The following is a 13,772-nucleotide window of genomic DNA, read 5'->3' as shown; positions in this document are numbered from 1 at the left end:
GGTGGCGCTGATGTTAGCAGCGACTTTCGCATGGTAGGCAAAACAGGTTCCGCTTGCCCGTGCCTACCTTAGCTGCCGCAGCTACCGGCGGCTGCTTCAAGCCTGTGCACTGCAGAAGCAGCATGTATTGACCAGCTGCGTCACTGCTGGATCAGCGTAGTAGCATAAAAAAATATTAAATTAGCCTCGATAGGTTTCTCGCGCATAAATGCCGCATTCGGAAACTGGCTAACAGGCATTGGGCCATGGTAGTAAAGCGCGAAGTCTGGGAGTCGATAGGCACTGCCACTCAAGGCACTAAATAGCATGCAAGTTACTGCGTTCATTAACCTGAACTTCAGTATAGTATGCTGATAATTGCTCAAGGAAAAAAAAGACATTTGCAGCTGCACACGTACTTATGACCTTGAGCCGGAGTGCACGGGGCGCCAACAGGTTCACTCGCCCCCAAGGAATGTGTCCTTTTGTTAATAACACACCATGTTTTAATGGCGCGTTTTATGACATTTATTATTTACTTGAAACTGTTTCTTGATATGACGACGTAATTATTTCATTCGAGTAGAAAGAAGTCTGGTAAGTTGTGTCAATCTTGCGCGGTCGCGTTGGCGTGCTTAGAATAGCGTACCTTAAGTGTGCTAAACGCCATATGCTTTTTCATTGCATCATGCATGTGTCATGTTTCATGAGGTAGTACATGATCGCGAAGCTTGTTTGGAAAGAAGCAGCCGCAGGCGTGCTACTAACAGACACGTGGCGAGATTGAGAGGGGACGCGGCATGAAAAGTGTTTTCGTTATTCATGCATGCGATATGTAACTAAACTTGCTGCAAATATGAAATTCCTACGCTAGTTTCAGTCATTCCTTTTATATATAGCTATACCTGGTGCAGTTCTGGGTAATTATAATTAACACCGTCGTCAAGTCCCCCCAAGCTAGGTCTCAAATAAATGAGTAGATAGTGCGCAGTTTTTTTATGCCAGCATGTGCATAAAGCCCTGTTCTGTATGATGACGCGATTAGTTCTTTTTCTATATGATCAGTACTTATGCATGCATAGTTACATGAAAATGTTTCTTACAAAAAATAACTAACACAATACTGCATCTGTAGGGAAAAAAATCGAGAGATTTATTACGCTCCTCAACGTCTCAGGAATTATTTGCGACAAATAGAATCATTTGATTTTCATGCGAATGACGAAGGTGAGTGATCCAGTCGCAGAAAATGTGAGAGGTCAGAAAACGAGCCTTAAAGTTTATTCCCTCGTTTATGGCATCTTCGCTTTCGCTTTGGTCAAAGAAATGCGGCACTGAAATCAAAGAAATTACCTCACAATTTTTGATGACCACACTTCTAAAAAGCGTAATTTATAAATTTGTACTCAATATTTTGCTATAATTTTTCGTCACGAAACTAGACTTCAGGGCTAGGAAAGAAAATAATTCTAGAAATCAAAAATTTTCACCAAACCGACCAGCTTAACAAGAGGACAAGTCGGCCTGGCTGGTGCGTGGTCATGCGGCTAAAAACAGCGCTAAGCGAGACAGGAGATCGGGGACACGACGCTGTCCCCACTTTTCGCGCAGCGCGACACGTACGTATGTCAGCAGACGATGAGCGCATGTCTGCTCCGACGAAACAACGCCACCACTTGCCCTCACTACTGTCCCGAAGTAAAATCATTTCGGCTAGTGCAGAGTGTCAAAACTTGTTTTATTCAATGCCTAGCGCATAAATAAACGGCAGGAACGCTTTCTACATGTTTTTTACTAACCAATACAATACACAGTGGCAAACCATTTCTCTTTATAGGCCGCACGTGGACAACGCGAGCTCGTGTACTTCGACAAATTACTAAGTTGGAAGCATCGACCATTGCTATGATTCGCAGAAACTGGAAACGCGCCTACAAGCCTTGAAAACCCGCGCTCAACACCTATCCGCGACGCCACTCCCCGACCTTTTGCCTACCACGAGCTCGCTAGCGACTGCAGCGCCACCTCGTTTGTTTACAAACATGCAGGAGGTCCATACAGGGTAGTGTGCTCACAGGCACGGCTCGGGGTGACCCCGCCAGTGTTGACAGGGCGCGGCGGCGCATGGTGGCGCTGTAGGCGTCTTCACTGGTAAAAACGAGTGGCGCTTTCAGCCGGCGTTGCAGTAGCCGTGGTTGCCGCGCTGACGAATTGAATTATCGCTTCATTCGCATGAGTGTCACAGAAATGGCTAAGCGGATCTTGAATCAAACTTTATTTCTGGCCTGTGCACATGTTTATTCATTCCTAAAATATCCACAAGAGAGATTGCATAAGGGATTATTGCGCGAGATTATAATGCAATGCACACCGAGGGGTTGTATACTTTTTCTAATAATACTTACCGTTAACAATAGTACCATGTGGTGTAGCGGCATTTGATTCATGCCAGGGACAAACGCGGAATGAAAGGAGTGTAGGCGGCAACAGTTATTTTTATTCACAAGGAGCCGAGCTGCAGCACACAGAAAACAGAGGGGCAGGGAGACGATAAGTTGCAACATATAATAAGGAGTCCAAAATAAAATTATGAAGGAAAGAGGTGTGAAGAAGACGACGTGGCTTAACTGAAGAATGAAGAAGAAGAAGGGGCATTCAGTGAGGTGGAGAGAGATGATTGGTGGAGAAGCATTCGGTGAGGTGGAGAGAGATAATTGGTGGAGAAGAGAAGATTAAGAGGACGACGACGACAAGGATGACGTGTTCTAACACGAAGGCTGTAAAAGGGCGAGTGAGAACGAGGCACGGGGGTGGTGGGGGGGGGGGGGGGGGGGAGAACAGAGATGCGGAGGCTCCGGCGGGTCAGGGACGCTCTGGCTGGAAGAGAGCGGCGCCGGCTACTGCTCCGGTGAGCTCGCGTTCCACGGCTTCGCATCGTGGACTTCCTACCGTTCCTGAGCCCGTTCCGGGGAGTCAACGAAGGACGCTACCACCTGCTACGGCCAGGGGTATCTCCAGCGCTGTTGCCGCCCACCCGGGTAGTGCCCCAAACGCCAACAACACCGGCATCGCCTCCACGGGCGCTTGGACCGGGAGCTTATACGACACAGCCAGCGACGCCGCCAGTGACGCCAGCCCAAACACGTCGAACGCCGCCTCGACGCCGGCCACTGGATCCATACAACGCCGCACCGAACCAACCGTGAGCACGAACACCGATCACTAACAGTAGAACGCTAATAGTAGACGCTGGTAGCAGTGTGCCCGGGTCGTGTGTATTTATAGTCTGTGTTTAGTGTTAGTTTGGTCAGTTTTGTGTTGTAGTGTGTGTGTCACGTAGGGTGTATTAAATGTGCGACTGTGAGGTCATGCTAGGTCTCACTGGTAAGAGGCCCAGCGGCCTTACGGCCGCCGAGGCAAGATACACAAGCTAACGGTACAAAGACGCTATGGCCGCACCAAGGTGAGCCTTGCGGAGGGCCCTTGCTCCGCCACAAAGGCCGCCCAAAAGGAATAAAGAGCTAAAAGTTGTTGTCCTCTGCTGGAGCGGCGCGTACCCACAGCGGGGATGGGCCAATCATAGCAGGAACCGAAAACAGGGCGACCACCACCTTCTTCCTACAGCAGAAGAGGTCAAAGGCAAATGGAAATAACTACTCAGATGTGGCATGCAAGAAGGGTATAACCTCAAGCGACGCATTCAGCGGCGCTTTCTGTATTACAGTTCGAATTTTCGTTCGTGTCTGACCTTGAAGTGAGGAGGCCATGCCGTGGCTTTCGTTTATGCCTCCTTGTACAGTGCTAAATGTAAACGTAAAATATTCTCGTTGTTCGTGCTCAAGAGTGTTTTTGAAGCCACTCTTTATTATCCAATTACATTAAGTTTACCAAGCTCACGGGCTTTTTCGCGGTGGTGTTTCGAAAGCGGGAGGTTAGGGAGCGATTGAGCACGTGAGAGCGCTTATTAAACCGGAATCGGAAGGAATTGTCTCCTTCGCCTATGTGTTGCATTTGACACTCGCCACACTCTTTTTGTATGTGTACGATATGATCCCCTCATGAACAGCTTAAGATGCACGGCTTTCATTTACAAGAAGACTTAAGCACCTTAGAAGAGTAGGGTTGCAAAGTTGGCCTCGAACTGTCGCCACAAGTCCAGCTACATTCAAGTCCATAAAAATACCGGAAGAAAGAAACTGTCACGGATCTCCCCGGAGAACACTCGGACCGAAAGAATGGACTAGGCGACAGGTGTACCCACACAGACGCACATTTAATACACCCTACGGGACACAAACACTAGAACACAAAACTAACACAACTTACACAAAACACAGACTATCAATACACACGACCCGGGAACACTGCGTCTACTACTAGCGTTCTACTGTTAGTGATCGGTGTTCGTTCGTGCTCACGGTTGGTTCGGTGCGGCGTTGTATGGATCCAGTAGCCGGCGTAGAGGTGGCGTTCGACGTGCTCGGGCTGGCATCGCTGGCGGCGTCGTTGGCTGCGTCGTACAAGCTCCCGGTCCAAGCGCCCGTGGAGGTGATGCCGGTGATGTTGGCGCTTGGGGCACCACCCGGATGGGTGGCAAAAGCGCTGGAGGCACCCCTGGCCGTAGCAGGTGGTAGCGTCCTCGGTTGACTCCCCGGAACGGGTTCAGGAAAGGCAAGAAATCCAAGGTGCGACGCCGTAGAACTCGAGCTCACCGGAGCAGTAGCCGGCGTTGCTCTCTTCCAGCCGAAGCGCCCCTGACCCGCCGGAGCCTCCACTTCTCTGTTCGTCCCCCCGTGCCTCGCTCTCCCTCGAGCTTTTATTGCCTTGGCGTTAGCCCACGTCATCCTTGTCGTCGTCCTCGTATTGTTCCCTTCTCCACCAATCATCTCTTCCCATTTCACTGAATACTTCATCGCTTTATTCTTCGGTAAATCCACGTCACCCTTATCACCATCCTCGTCTTCTTCAAATCTATTTCGTCCATACACTTATTTCAGCCTCCCTATTATATGTGACAAAGACTACAAACTAAATATCACACTCAGAATCGGAAACCAGACGTTACAAAATTGGGACAAGCTGACAGTCCTCTGGCTACACGTTCACAAGTTTGGAAAAGGAACACAATGGCTGCATAGCACAAAGTAGACTACAACGGCAACGTTGAATATGATCAAACGTATAACATCTAGTGTGGCAGGGGTCCGGTTTAGATGAGCAGATGTCTTGCATACCCCGTAGTTCAGCAACTAATACTATATAAAGCTCAGACGACGATGCTCGGTGCTAGAAACAAAAATTACCGGGAGCGCTTACGGAACGCCTGCGCGAATAATGCGAAAGCATAGCAATCCAAATCCAATTCTGTTCCATTTTCATTCCAGTTGTATTCCAAATGCATTCTATTCCTTTGTAGTTGATGCATTTGCAATAACTAGCACTGCGTTAAGACGTTTAGGCGCGCTAGTTGGTTAGCGCTCTGATCGTCTGCTTCTTCGTCCTACAGTGTGCGTCTGAAATTGCGCTGCCCACTTCTTGATACTAGGGCTGATTGTTACTGGTTAAGGTCTTGCATTTTCTCGCCTTTTGATATGATTTCCATTGTTCGACTAATCGCGAGTTTTGTAACGCCACCACTTTTGGGCGAGGACTCCTTAAAAGCTATATAATAAGACACTATCATTGCTCAGCAGATGTTGCTGTCAATAACAAAATAACGGAACGCATCCAGATACATCCAGACAAGCCAATGGTACTATCAATACGATGCAGTATCCAGCACAAGCGCAAAATGTTTCGCTCTGGCCGCTGCTGTGGATGTTCGCAACCTGTGGTGGACTCATCCAGGAACACAGCCCTAAATAACAAGCTGATTGCAGGAAGTTGGACTTACGGATATCAGGGAGGAGGACCTCTCTCTGTTCCTGACGGAGAACACTAAAAGTGGGATGCTACTTAAGTTCCTGAAGCCTCAATTACCTCGCGAGTAGCCTCCACAACCGATAGAGCCTCATTCTATGCCACGTGGCAAGTCCTCAAAACAAAAGACAATTATTAACGCTGCTTGACGCGCTTATATAAACCTCGGTAAAGCTGGTCTTTTAGCCAGCTGTCTTCTCTGTCACACCAGAAACACGAGCTCATGCAGCATCTCGGGTTCCGAACCGCATAAAAGGATGAAATTTATTACACGTTAACGTTGACCGGTTTTTATTGCTTAGGCAGGGAAACTTGTGATCTTTACATGATTCGCAGCCGCAGGCGACTGGTTGTCTCTGCAGGGGTGCCTTGCTCAGTCTTCGTGCTCCGGACCGACGAGAGTCTTGTACTGCCGGTGACACTCTTCGTAGGCCTGGAGGTACTCATGTGGGGTGATCTTTAGATTGGCCAGGGCGCAGTAGAACGTCGACCCAGCCTTATACGGCACCACCTTGCTTGCGTCGGCGTCCGTGTTCACTGCTGCTAGCGCGGACATGTTTGTCCAGGCACAGAGCTCCTCCACAGCTGCCGGCGACACCCGCAGGCTGGCGTCGGGATCGCGGCCCTCCAGATGCGTCAGCAGGCACTCCCGAAGGGTCAAGTGCATGCCGTTTTCTCCGTAGACCCGGGCAGCGCAGTCCGCCACAACTTCCGATACGTGAAGGTGTCGTTCACCGCAGATCTTCATGACGATCCGCTGCAGCTGGTTCCCCTGCGTGCTCACGCCAGCCAAGAGAGCCATTGCAAGCGCCGCAGGCAGTAGCCAGCGGATCCTGGTTGTGGATCCCATCACTGCATGCGCACAGAGGAGCCACGAACGCGCCGCAGTTGTCCTCGACCAGATCAGTGGGTCCCTTGGCACGCAGCTGCCGTGGTCGGCTTCAAACCAGCGGTGACCGCCAGCGCTGCGGTGCCACTTCGTGTTCTCACTGTGCTCTCGACGGGGTGATCAGGCGCGCGCCTGCTCGTGGCGCTTTTCGTGCAGGCACGTGCAATAGACGCCACTTGGGAGGCACAGTTAGCCGTCAGCAGGAAAATTTATCGGGACACTTCGGAGGACGGGAAGCCTTTTCTATGCTGTGGCTGGCATCGATGCTTAAAGGACTATAGAAGTTTTTCGTAGTGAATTAGGACTACATATCAGCGATTATGTTAGTTTTTGCAGTTGCTCACGTGACCAAAACATCAACGCCACAGTCATCGTTCGGTCGATGAAACCGAAACCGAAACAGCATGAGAGAAGAAATTCAATTATAAATTGTTTAGTGGTTGTAGGCAAATGCCATTTGGTAATCTATGTATTCTAATATCTAACGCACAGTTTGACAGAAGAAAACGCGCGATAAAATTAGGTGTCTACAGTCCTTTTAATCCCGGCTGTCCTCAAACTTCATTTTTCAGTGTTCTAAGATCGGAGTATAATGAATTCATTTGTATTCCCTATCAGAACGCACCCACCGATTTTTTTTGTTGTCGCATACTGTATGATGGTCACGTATTACATAGCAACGATAAATTTTATTATCGACCTGTATAAAGACTGAATTATTACTGGTAAACGGACATACTTTGGATCTAATCATGACAATAATTTTGGAGCCCTGTCGCAGAAAAAAAGGAAATGTTGAAATTAACAAAACACGAAAAAGCAATGGCAAATAGTTGGCTAATTTCTGAAATAAAAACCTAAAGCTCGCGTGTCTTTTACTTGCAGTGAGTTTTATGCAAATCTTTTATTTTTAGAATAGTGGCGTTTTTTTAATTAATTGGTTTTTGGGGAAAGGAAATGGCGCAGTATCTGTCTCGTATATCTTTGGACACCTGAACCGTGCCGTAAGGGAAGGGATAAAGGAGGGAGTGAAAGAAGAAAGGAAGAATAGGTGCCGTAGTGGAGGGCTCCGGAATAATTTAGACCACCTGGGGATCTTTAACGTGCACTGACATCGCACAGCACACGGGCGCCTTAGCGTTTTTCCTCCATAAAAACGCAGCCGCCGCGGTCGGGTTCGAACCCGGGAACTCCGGATCAGTAGTCGAGCGTCCTAACCACTGAGCCACCGCGGCGGGTAATAGTGGCGTTTGCCACTATCAGAACTCATACAGGCGATACACGCGTTTGCCACTATCAGAACTCAGACAGGCGATACACCGATCTTAGGAGTCATGCATTACGTCGGCTTGCATAAACTCTGTCGCATTCCGAGATTTACGGATATTATCGAACAGCGCGTTCGTATTCAGCGTCCTAAGTGCATGCAGTGTTCATTGGATCAAGGCCGATCTGGTGCGTCTGTTTTATGGCCTGTGCAAAGGGCTGTTTGCCCACACTGGCTGCTGTCGAGGGCGGTGACGTTGTTAGCCAACGCGGGTTAAAACTGGTGTGGTGATGCCCTCCTCCTGAAATAACGCGAGCGGCATGGTGCAGTCAGCCATTTAATGTGTGTTCACGCGCAGTAATTTCAAAGGATTTCTTTTAGTTAATCAAGATTTAACGACATGTGCCTGAGAGCGCTAGGTTAGCATTTCTGTAAGTATTCAGAACCGGCCGCGTCAGCATTTGTGTTTACTGCATACATACTTCTGAATTTCCTGCAGGAGGTTTTCCTGTGGCTACACGTGCACATAAAAAGTGTGGTAGGAAGTCCACATTTATTGGACGTCCCGGTAGCCGCGGCTGGATAGCCGGCGGAGCGGGATGTTGACGTTGCTGGACTTGTCGGTTGCTGAAAGTGTTCTAAGATGCGCTAGGCAGATCGCGCTCCGAGCTTAGTCTTCATCAGCGCCGCAGGCGATACCAGCGCCGCTACAGATGCTCCCCCCCCCCTAGCGCGATGCGCGATAAAGGGGGAAAAAAACGAAGAGAGTTATGTACAAGGCCCGTGGAGGGCCTGGAGATATGGGTGAGCACATATTGTCCAGGGAGAAACGAAGGTCGACGTTCCGAATGGGGGCGCCGGTGTTGGGTTCAGGCCTCAGGAGGGTGGACAAGGCTGAAGGGCAGTGGCCGAGGAAGGGCCACGGGGCAGTAGGATGAAATCATAATATGGGTGTCCCAGTAGGCACAGGCGAACGGCACACTGCTCACGTGAGGAATGGCGCGCTGGAAGGTGACCCATAAAGAATCACTGTTGAAAGCCGAAGTGTATCGGTGGCAGGAGGTTTTGGGAGACGGGAAGGAGACACTTGTGCGCGAAAGTCACGTGAAAGGGGCGGCGCGCTGAAAAGGACTGAGGCACAGAGCGCAGGTCATGGGAGGCAGAGTTCGGATAAGGTATAGAAGCGTCTGGGCTTGCAAAAGGCCAGAGTGATGAACTGCGCGACTGCGGCCGCTCAGGTGTCCAAGCGCAGGGAAAGCGGATGTGGGACCGAAGGCAGAAGGGTGGTGTGTGTCGAGCTCACAAGAAAACTGTGCCGGAGCATGTGCGCCGGAATGCACAACACAGGTCGGTGGGACAACTGAGGTCGACACAGCGCTCTTGGCATCGGCCGGGCGCCAGTGCCCGCCAGTGGCATGATGGGCGCCCGGCGGATCGGAGGCGTGGAATGAAACGGAAGAGTCCGAGTCGACGCTGGGGCGCACGGGGCGTGGTGCATCCTTGGAGGCAGTGGTAGAGGCGCTTGAAGGAGCGGGTGGAGCAAGCTTGGGACTAGAAGAGAGTCCGGGCCCGGGTCGAGAGAGGGTGCTGCTGGTGATGGCCCAAGGGCAGGCGCCACAGCTGGGGAGCAGGGCTGGCAGGAGGCGCCGTGGGACGGGAGCTCGCAGGTGAAGGGCCGTCCATAGGGGCTGGTGGAGAAAACTTGGGAGAGACGGAATGCACGTTGAGGCAGCTGGGTGTGAAGGTGGGCAAGAGACCGACGCGTGCTCACGTGGCACTTGCCGAACCGTGGATGAGGGCTCATTCGGTGGCGGCGATAGCCGATACACCGGTGTGGGGAGCGGCTCCGGTGCATAAACTGGCGGAGGGAAAACCGAAGCAGCTCGGGTCGAGAATGCGGCCAGGGGCGGTGAGTCGAGTGACGCCGCAGTTTCTGAGTCCGGAACAGGAGCGCAGAGAGTCGGCGGTAGCTCCAAGCCAAAATACGCCGTCAGGCCCTTCTTGAATCCGGCGTATATGTCGGCGCCAGGAGGCGGCAACCGCAGCTGTGCCAGGAGACCGGATTGGAGTTCACGGCTGGCGGGCTGATAACGCAGCAGCTGGCTGGACACGTTGTTGACATGAAAGTGCGAGTCCAGCAGCGCCAGCCACAAAACGGGGTCCCTGGCGTAAAAAGCGGGCAGGCCGGGCGGCCGAGGAAGGTAGGGGCGTTGATATGGCTGAAGGAGCTCACCGGACGTGATGGGAGGTGCGTACATGGTGGCGAGAGGCTGCCGAAAGCCGGGTGCGAACTGCGGCCGTGCAGCGGCCAAGTGGCGGGACAGGACGGGCCGGAGCGCAGAGCCGGTGGGATCGGCGTTGCGTGCGTCGTGGCTGTCGTCCGGTGTCACCAGAATGTTGTTGGAAGTCCACATTTATTGGACGTCCCGGTAGCCGCGGCTGGATAGCCGGTGAAGTGGGATGTTGACGTTGCTGGCGTGGTCGGTTGCTGAAGGAAGGAAGGAAGGCCTCAGACGTTGCTGGCACATACCCACTACGGGGGAGTGGCCAAGACACAGGCGGTTAATTACTGGATACAGGAAAGTTTTGACGGGAAAAGGAGTGGTAATAGTATGTAGTCTGATAGATTGGAAGGGGGAAGGAAAGGGGTCCAGTTAACTTGGAGATCGAAGACGGGACAATTGCTTAATGTGCATAATAGTACACAATGCCTGTAATGTTGCAATGTCGCACTGACTGAGGGCGGGAAAAAGTAATTAGAATGGGAGTCGCTGCGTTTCTTGAAGGAAATTTTGCACAGCAGAGCGCACACTCCTGTCGCTTCGTCCAAGCAACGAAGCGCCAATAGAACAACCGCGGAAGACACAGGCAAGCCCAGTTGATGAAATGGAATTTGCAAAAGACGCTTCCTCAAATGAGAAAAGCGGCGGCAGAACAGCAGGAAGTGATCTATTGTCTCAGGTTCGGCACAAAAAGGGCACAGTGGGGAAGCTGCCAGGCCAGATCTGTGAAGGTAGAAATTTAGAAGGGGAACCCGGCAACGCAAGCGCGTGAAAGAAACCTCTAGTCTGCGTGAGCGCCAGTCTTTGCTACTCCAAGGATGCAGAAGATGCTGATATTCGGGAGATGATGTAAGAGCCGAGGCAGCAAATTCCTGAAATATTGTGTAGCTGCGAAACCTCACCGCAGCTGTATATGCACACGATGGCAGGACAGCAACAATTGGGCCGCTGAGAGAGGCTCTTGCTAAGGAATCTGCAGCCTCATTTAAGTGAAAGCCCATGTGACCGGGTACCCAAAGCAACCTTACCGAATTTAGATGGAGCGGAATCAAAAACTTAGAGGCGTAATGGCCGAGAGTCAGTGGGTGAGGATAAGGAAGAGCAAATGGACGGAGAGTCTGTCATAACCACGACCTGGGAAACGGTAGATTCTAATTTTCGTAAGGCTAAGATTACTGCTAATAATTCAGCCAGAAAAATTGGAGTGAAGTCAGGAAGACGGAGAGAAAAAGACCAATCCAGTGAAGGCGAAAAAATTCCCACACCTGCCTTTTCGCGATCCTGCGAGGCATCGGTTGCAATAAGAACAAGAGAGGGAAAGGACCTTAGGTGGTCCTGCAATAGACCCTGAAGAAGCGGGAACGGCTGCAGCTTTGAATTCGATGGGAAAATGTCATCGAATTCAATCTGGACAGATGAGGAGTTGTTATATATTTGGCAGACATCTGTGAAATGAATGTTTACGGGATCAAGGAGGGACGGCACGTACCATAGCTGCGGGGTATGAAATCGAGACCAGGCAGCACTAAAAAAGGCGGAAGGTTGACTAAGAAATGTTATACTGGAAGCGTGAAGAGGTGAGTTGCACAATTTTAAAAATGTTTGAACTGTTAAAAGGCGAAGCCTAGCTGATAACGAAGGCATTCGCGCCTCAAGGTGCAGAACAGCATTGGCGACATATTTTGGAAGCCCCAGGCAAAGGCGCCACGCCTCACGCTCCAAAAACACAAGAGGGCGAAGTTTATAGGCAGGAGCTCCTGAGAATAAAACACACCCGAACTCCAAAATTGGGCGGACGTACATTTTATAAATCATCAGAAGCGTATGCCTTCTCATGTCTGACCTAGCACTACAAAGCCTGCGCAGGATGCCAATGGCCCGAACTCCTTTTGCAGAAACTTGCTCAATGTGTGGCCGCCAGGAGAGAGTAGAGTCGTATATTACACTGAGATACTTCAAGTGTTCTCATATGCGCGAGGCAGATCGCGCTCCGAGCTTCGTCTTCATCAGCGCCTCAGGCGATACCAGCGCCGCTACAAAAGCATCGAGGCGCACGAACCAAAATCTTTAACAAAGCTTTTATTTTGAGAGAAAAGTAGTAGACTCCTGGCTGCGAAGACAAAACTACGACAAAATGTACAGTTACCTTATAAGCCACAAAGGTTACGTCTCCAGTATCTACTCTGTACCGTTCCGACCGCCATTCCCTTCTTGTCGTTGAGATCGTCTAATGCCTAAATTCTAGCAAGGCCCTCACAAACCTGCCAGTGATGAGAGTCGCCGTGTGCACTTTGTCGCTGTGGCATGTATTGAGTTGGCGATCTAGGGGGACGACAGCAAAAACTGAGGCAGAACTGCAGCCTTTAGGTCAGCAAGTGTGTTTCTTCTAAGCAAAACATTAACAGGAGATTCTTGGAACCCTTCACCATAAGCACAAGCAGCTAAGCAACTAACTGTGGAGCTGATACTGTAGCGATAAACTGTACGGAACACTCAACAATTTTCACGAGCCGATCCAAGCAAGGCACGAGCGTCAAAGAATAAAATATTCGCCCAAAAGCTTCCCATGAAACTTGCAGGACACAGGCAGTAAAAAACGCGTCGAAAGCACCCGCGATACACTTGCGACACAGCTAAAACGCGACTGACCACGAGCACCACCTGCTACGACAATGCGCCGGCGTCTCTTAAAGTGTGTCTTGGAAATCACCACCTACAGAAGCAGGGTATTCGTGAGCAAACTCAACTTCAGGGGGAGCTGCGAAGTCTGGCAACACTGCGCGAGTGAAAGTCCGCGCATAGCTCGTCGCTTATGAATGCGTGGGCGATCCTTGCTTGTGCCTAAATTCGCGGTGTTTTGTGGGGGCTAATCGCGTATTTAACGCTGAGCACTGAATATTCTCTAAGGGCACCGCAGTCTATCAGACGGAATTCGTGGCGGCGCGGGGCTGTCGATCCCCGCAAAATCGTGCTAACGGACCAACTTCCTTACGGAATCTACTGTGGAGGAGGCGAAGTGTTCCTGTGTCGCCGGTGTCTGTGACAAACGGAAACGTGTTGGCAGCGTGCTTATTCATTACCACGGGTAAGAGCCTTGGCCACTTCGGCATTATTTAGTGGGAAAGCAGTGCACTTCTCTTTTCATTTCATTTCTCTTTTCTCTCGATACAATGAAAAAGAGGCCAATGGAAAAGCCGTTCAAACACGGCCTGGGGTGTCATTGGCCCCCTTAGCAAGCACTGACAGCAGCGAAAAACGCAAGACAACGTAAAAAGACGCAACTAGCTTCGTCACGTATAAAACAATATATAGAGTACATATGAAAACGTATTAGAAGATACGAACAACTGCCTTAAAATATGTCACATCACATGGTGTTTATAAATCCAGCTCATAATACACAGCACTTACATGGAATTAGTCGAGTCAGCTCATA

At 50.5% G+C, this 13,772-nt stretch overlaps 1 protein-coding gene across 1 annotated transcript; it reads right to left on the bottom strand.

The window, feature by feature from the left end:
• Window positions 1–6,001: 6,001 nt before the first annotated feature.
• LOC144095157 (uncharacterized) lies at window positions 6,002–6,999 on the bottom strand. The gene has a single exon (XM_077628952.1). The coding sequence runs from the start codon at window positions 6,746–6,748 to the stop codon at window positions 6,272–6,274; it is 477 nt and encodes a 158-aa protein (XP_077485078.1). The 5' UTR covers window positions 6,749–6,999; the 3' UTR covers window positions 6,002–6,271.
• Between the last annotated feature and the right edge of the window lie 6,773 nt (window positions 7,000–13,772).

Source organism: Amblyomma americanum, chromosome 6 (genome assembly GCF_052857255.1).
Source record: "Amblyomma americanum isolate KBUSLIRL-KWMA chromosome 6, ASM5285725v1, whole genome shotgun sequence".
NCBI classification, from domain to species: Eukaryota; Metazoa; Arthropoda; class Arachnida; order Ixodida; family Ixodidae; genus Amblyomma; species Amblyomma americanum.
The sequence above is the reverse complement of the archived record's forward strand: the minus strand, read 5'-3'. Positions and strand labels throughout refer to the sequence as shown.

Coding starts and splice junctions, on each gene's coding strand:
- LOC144095157 (XM_077628952.1), bottom strand. CDS start 6,748: ATGGGATCCACAACCAGGATCCGCTGGCTACTGCCTGCGGCGCTTGCA.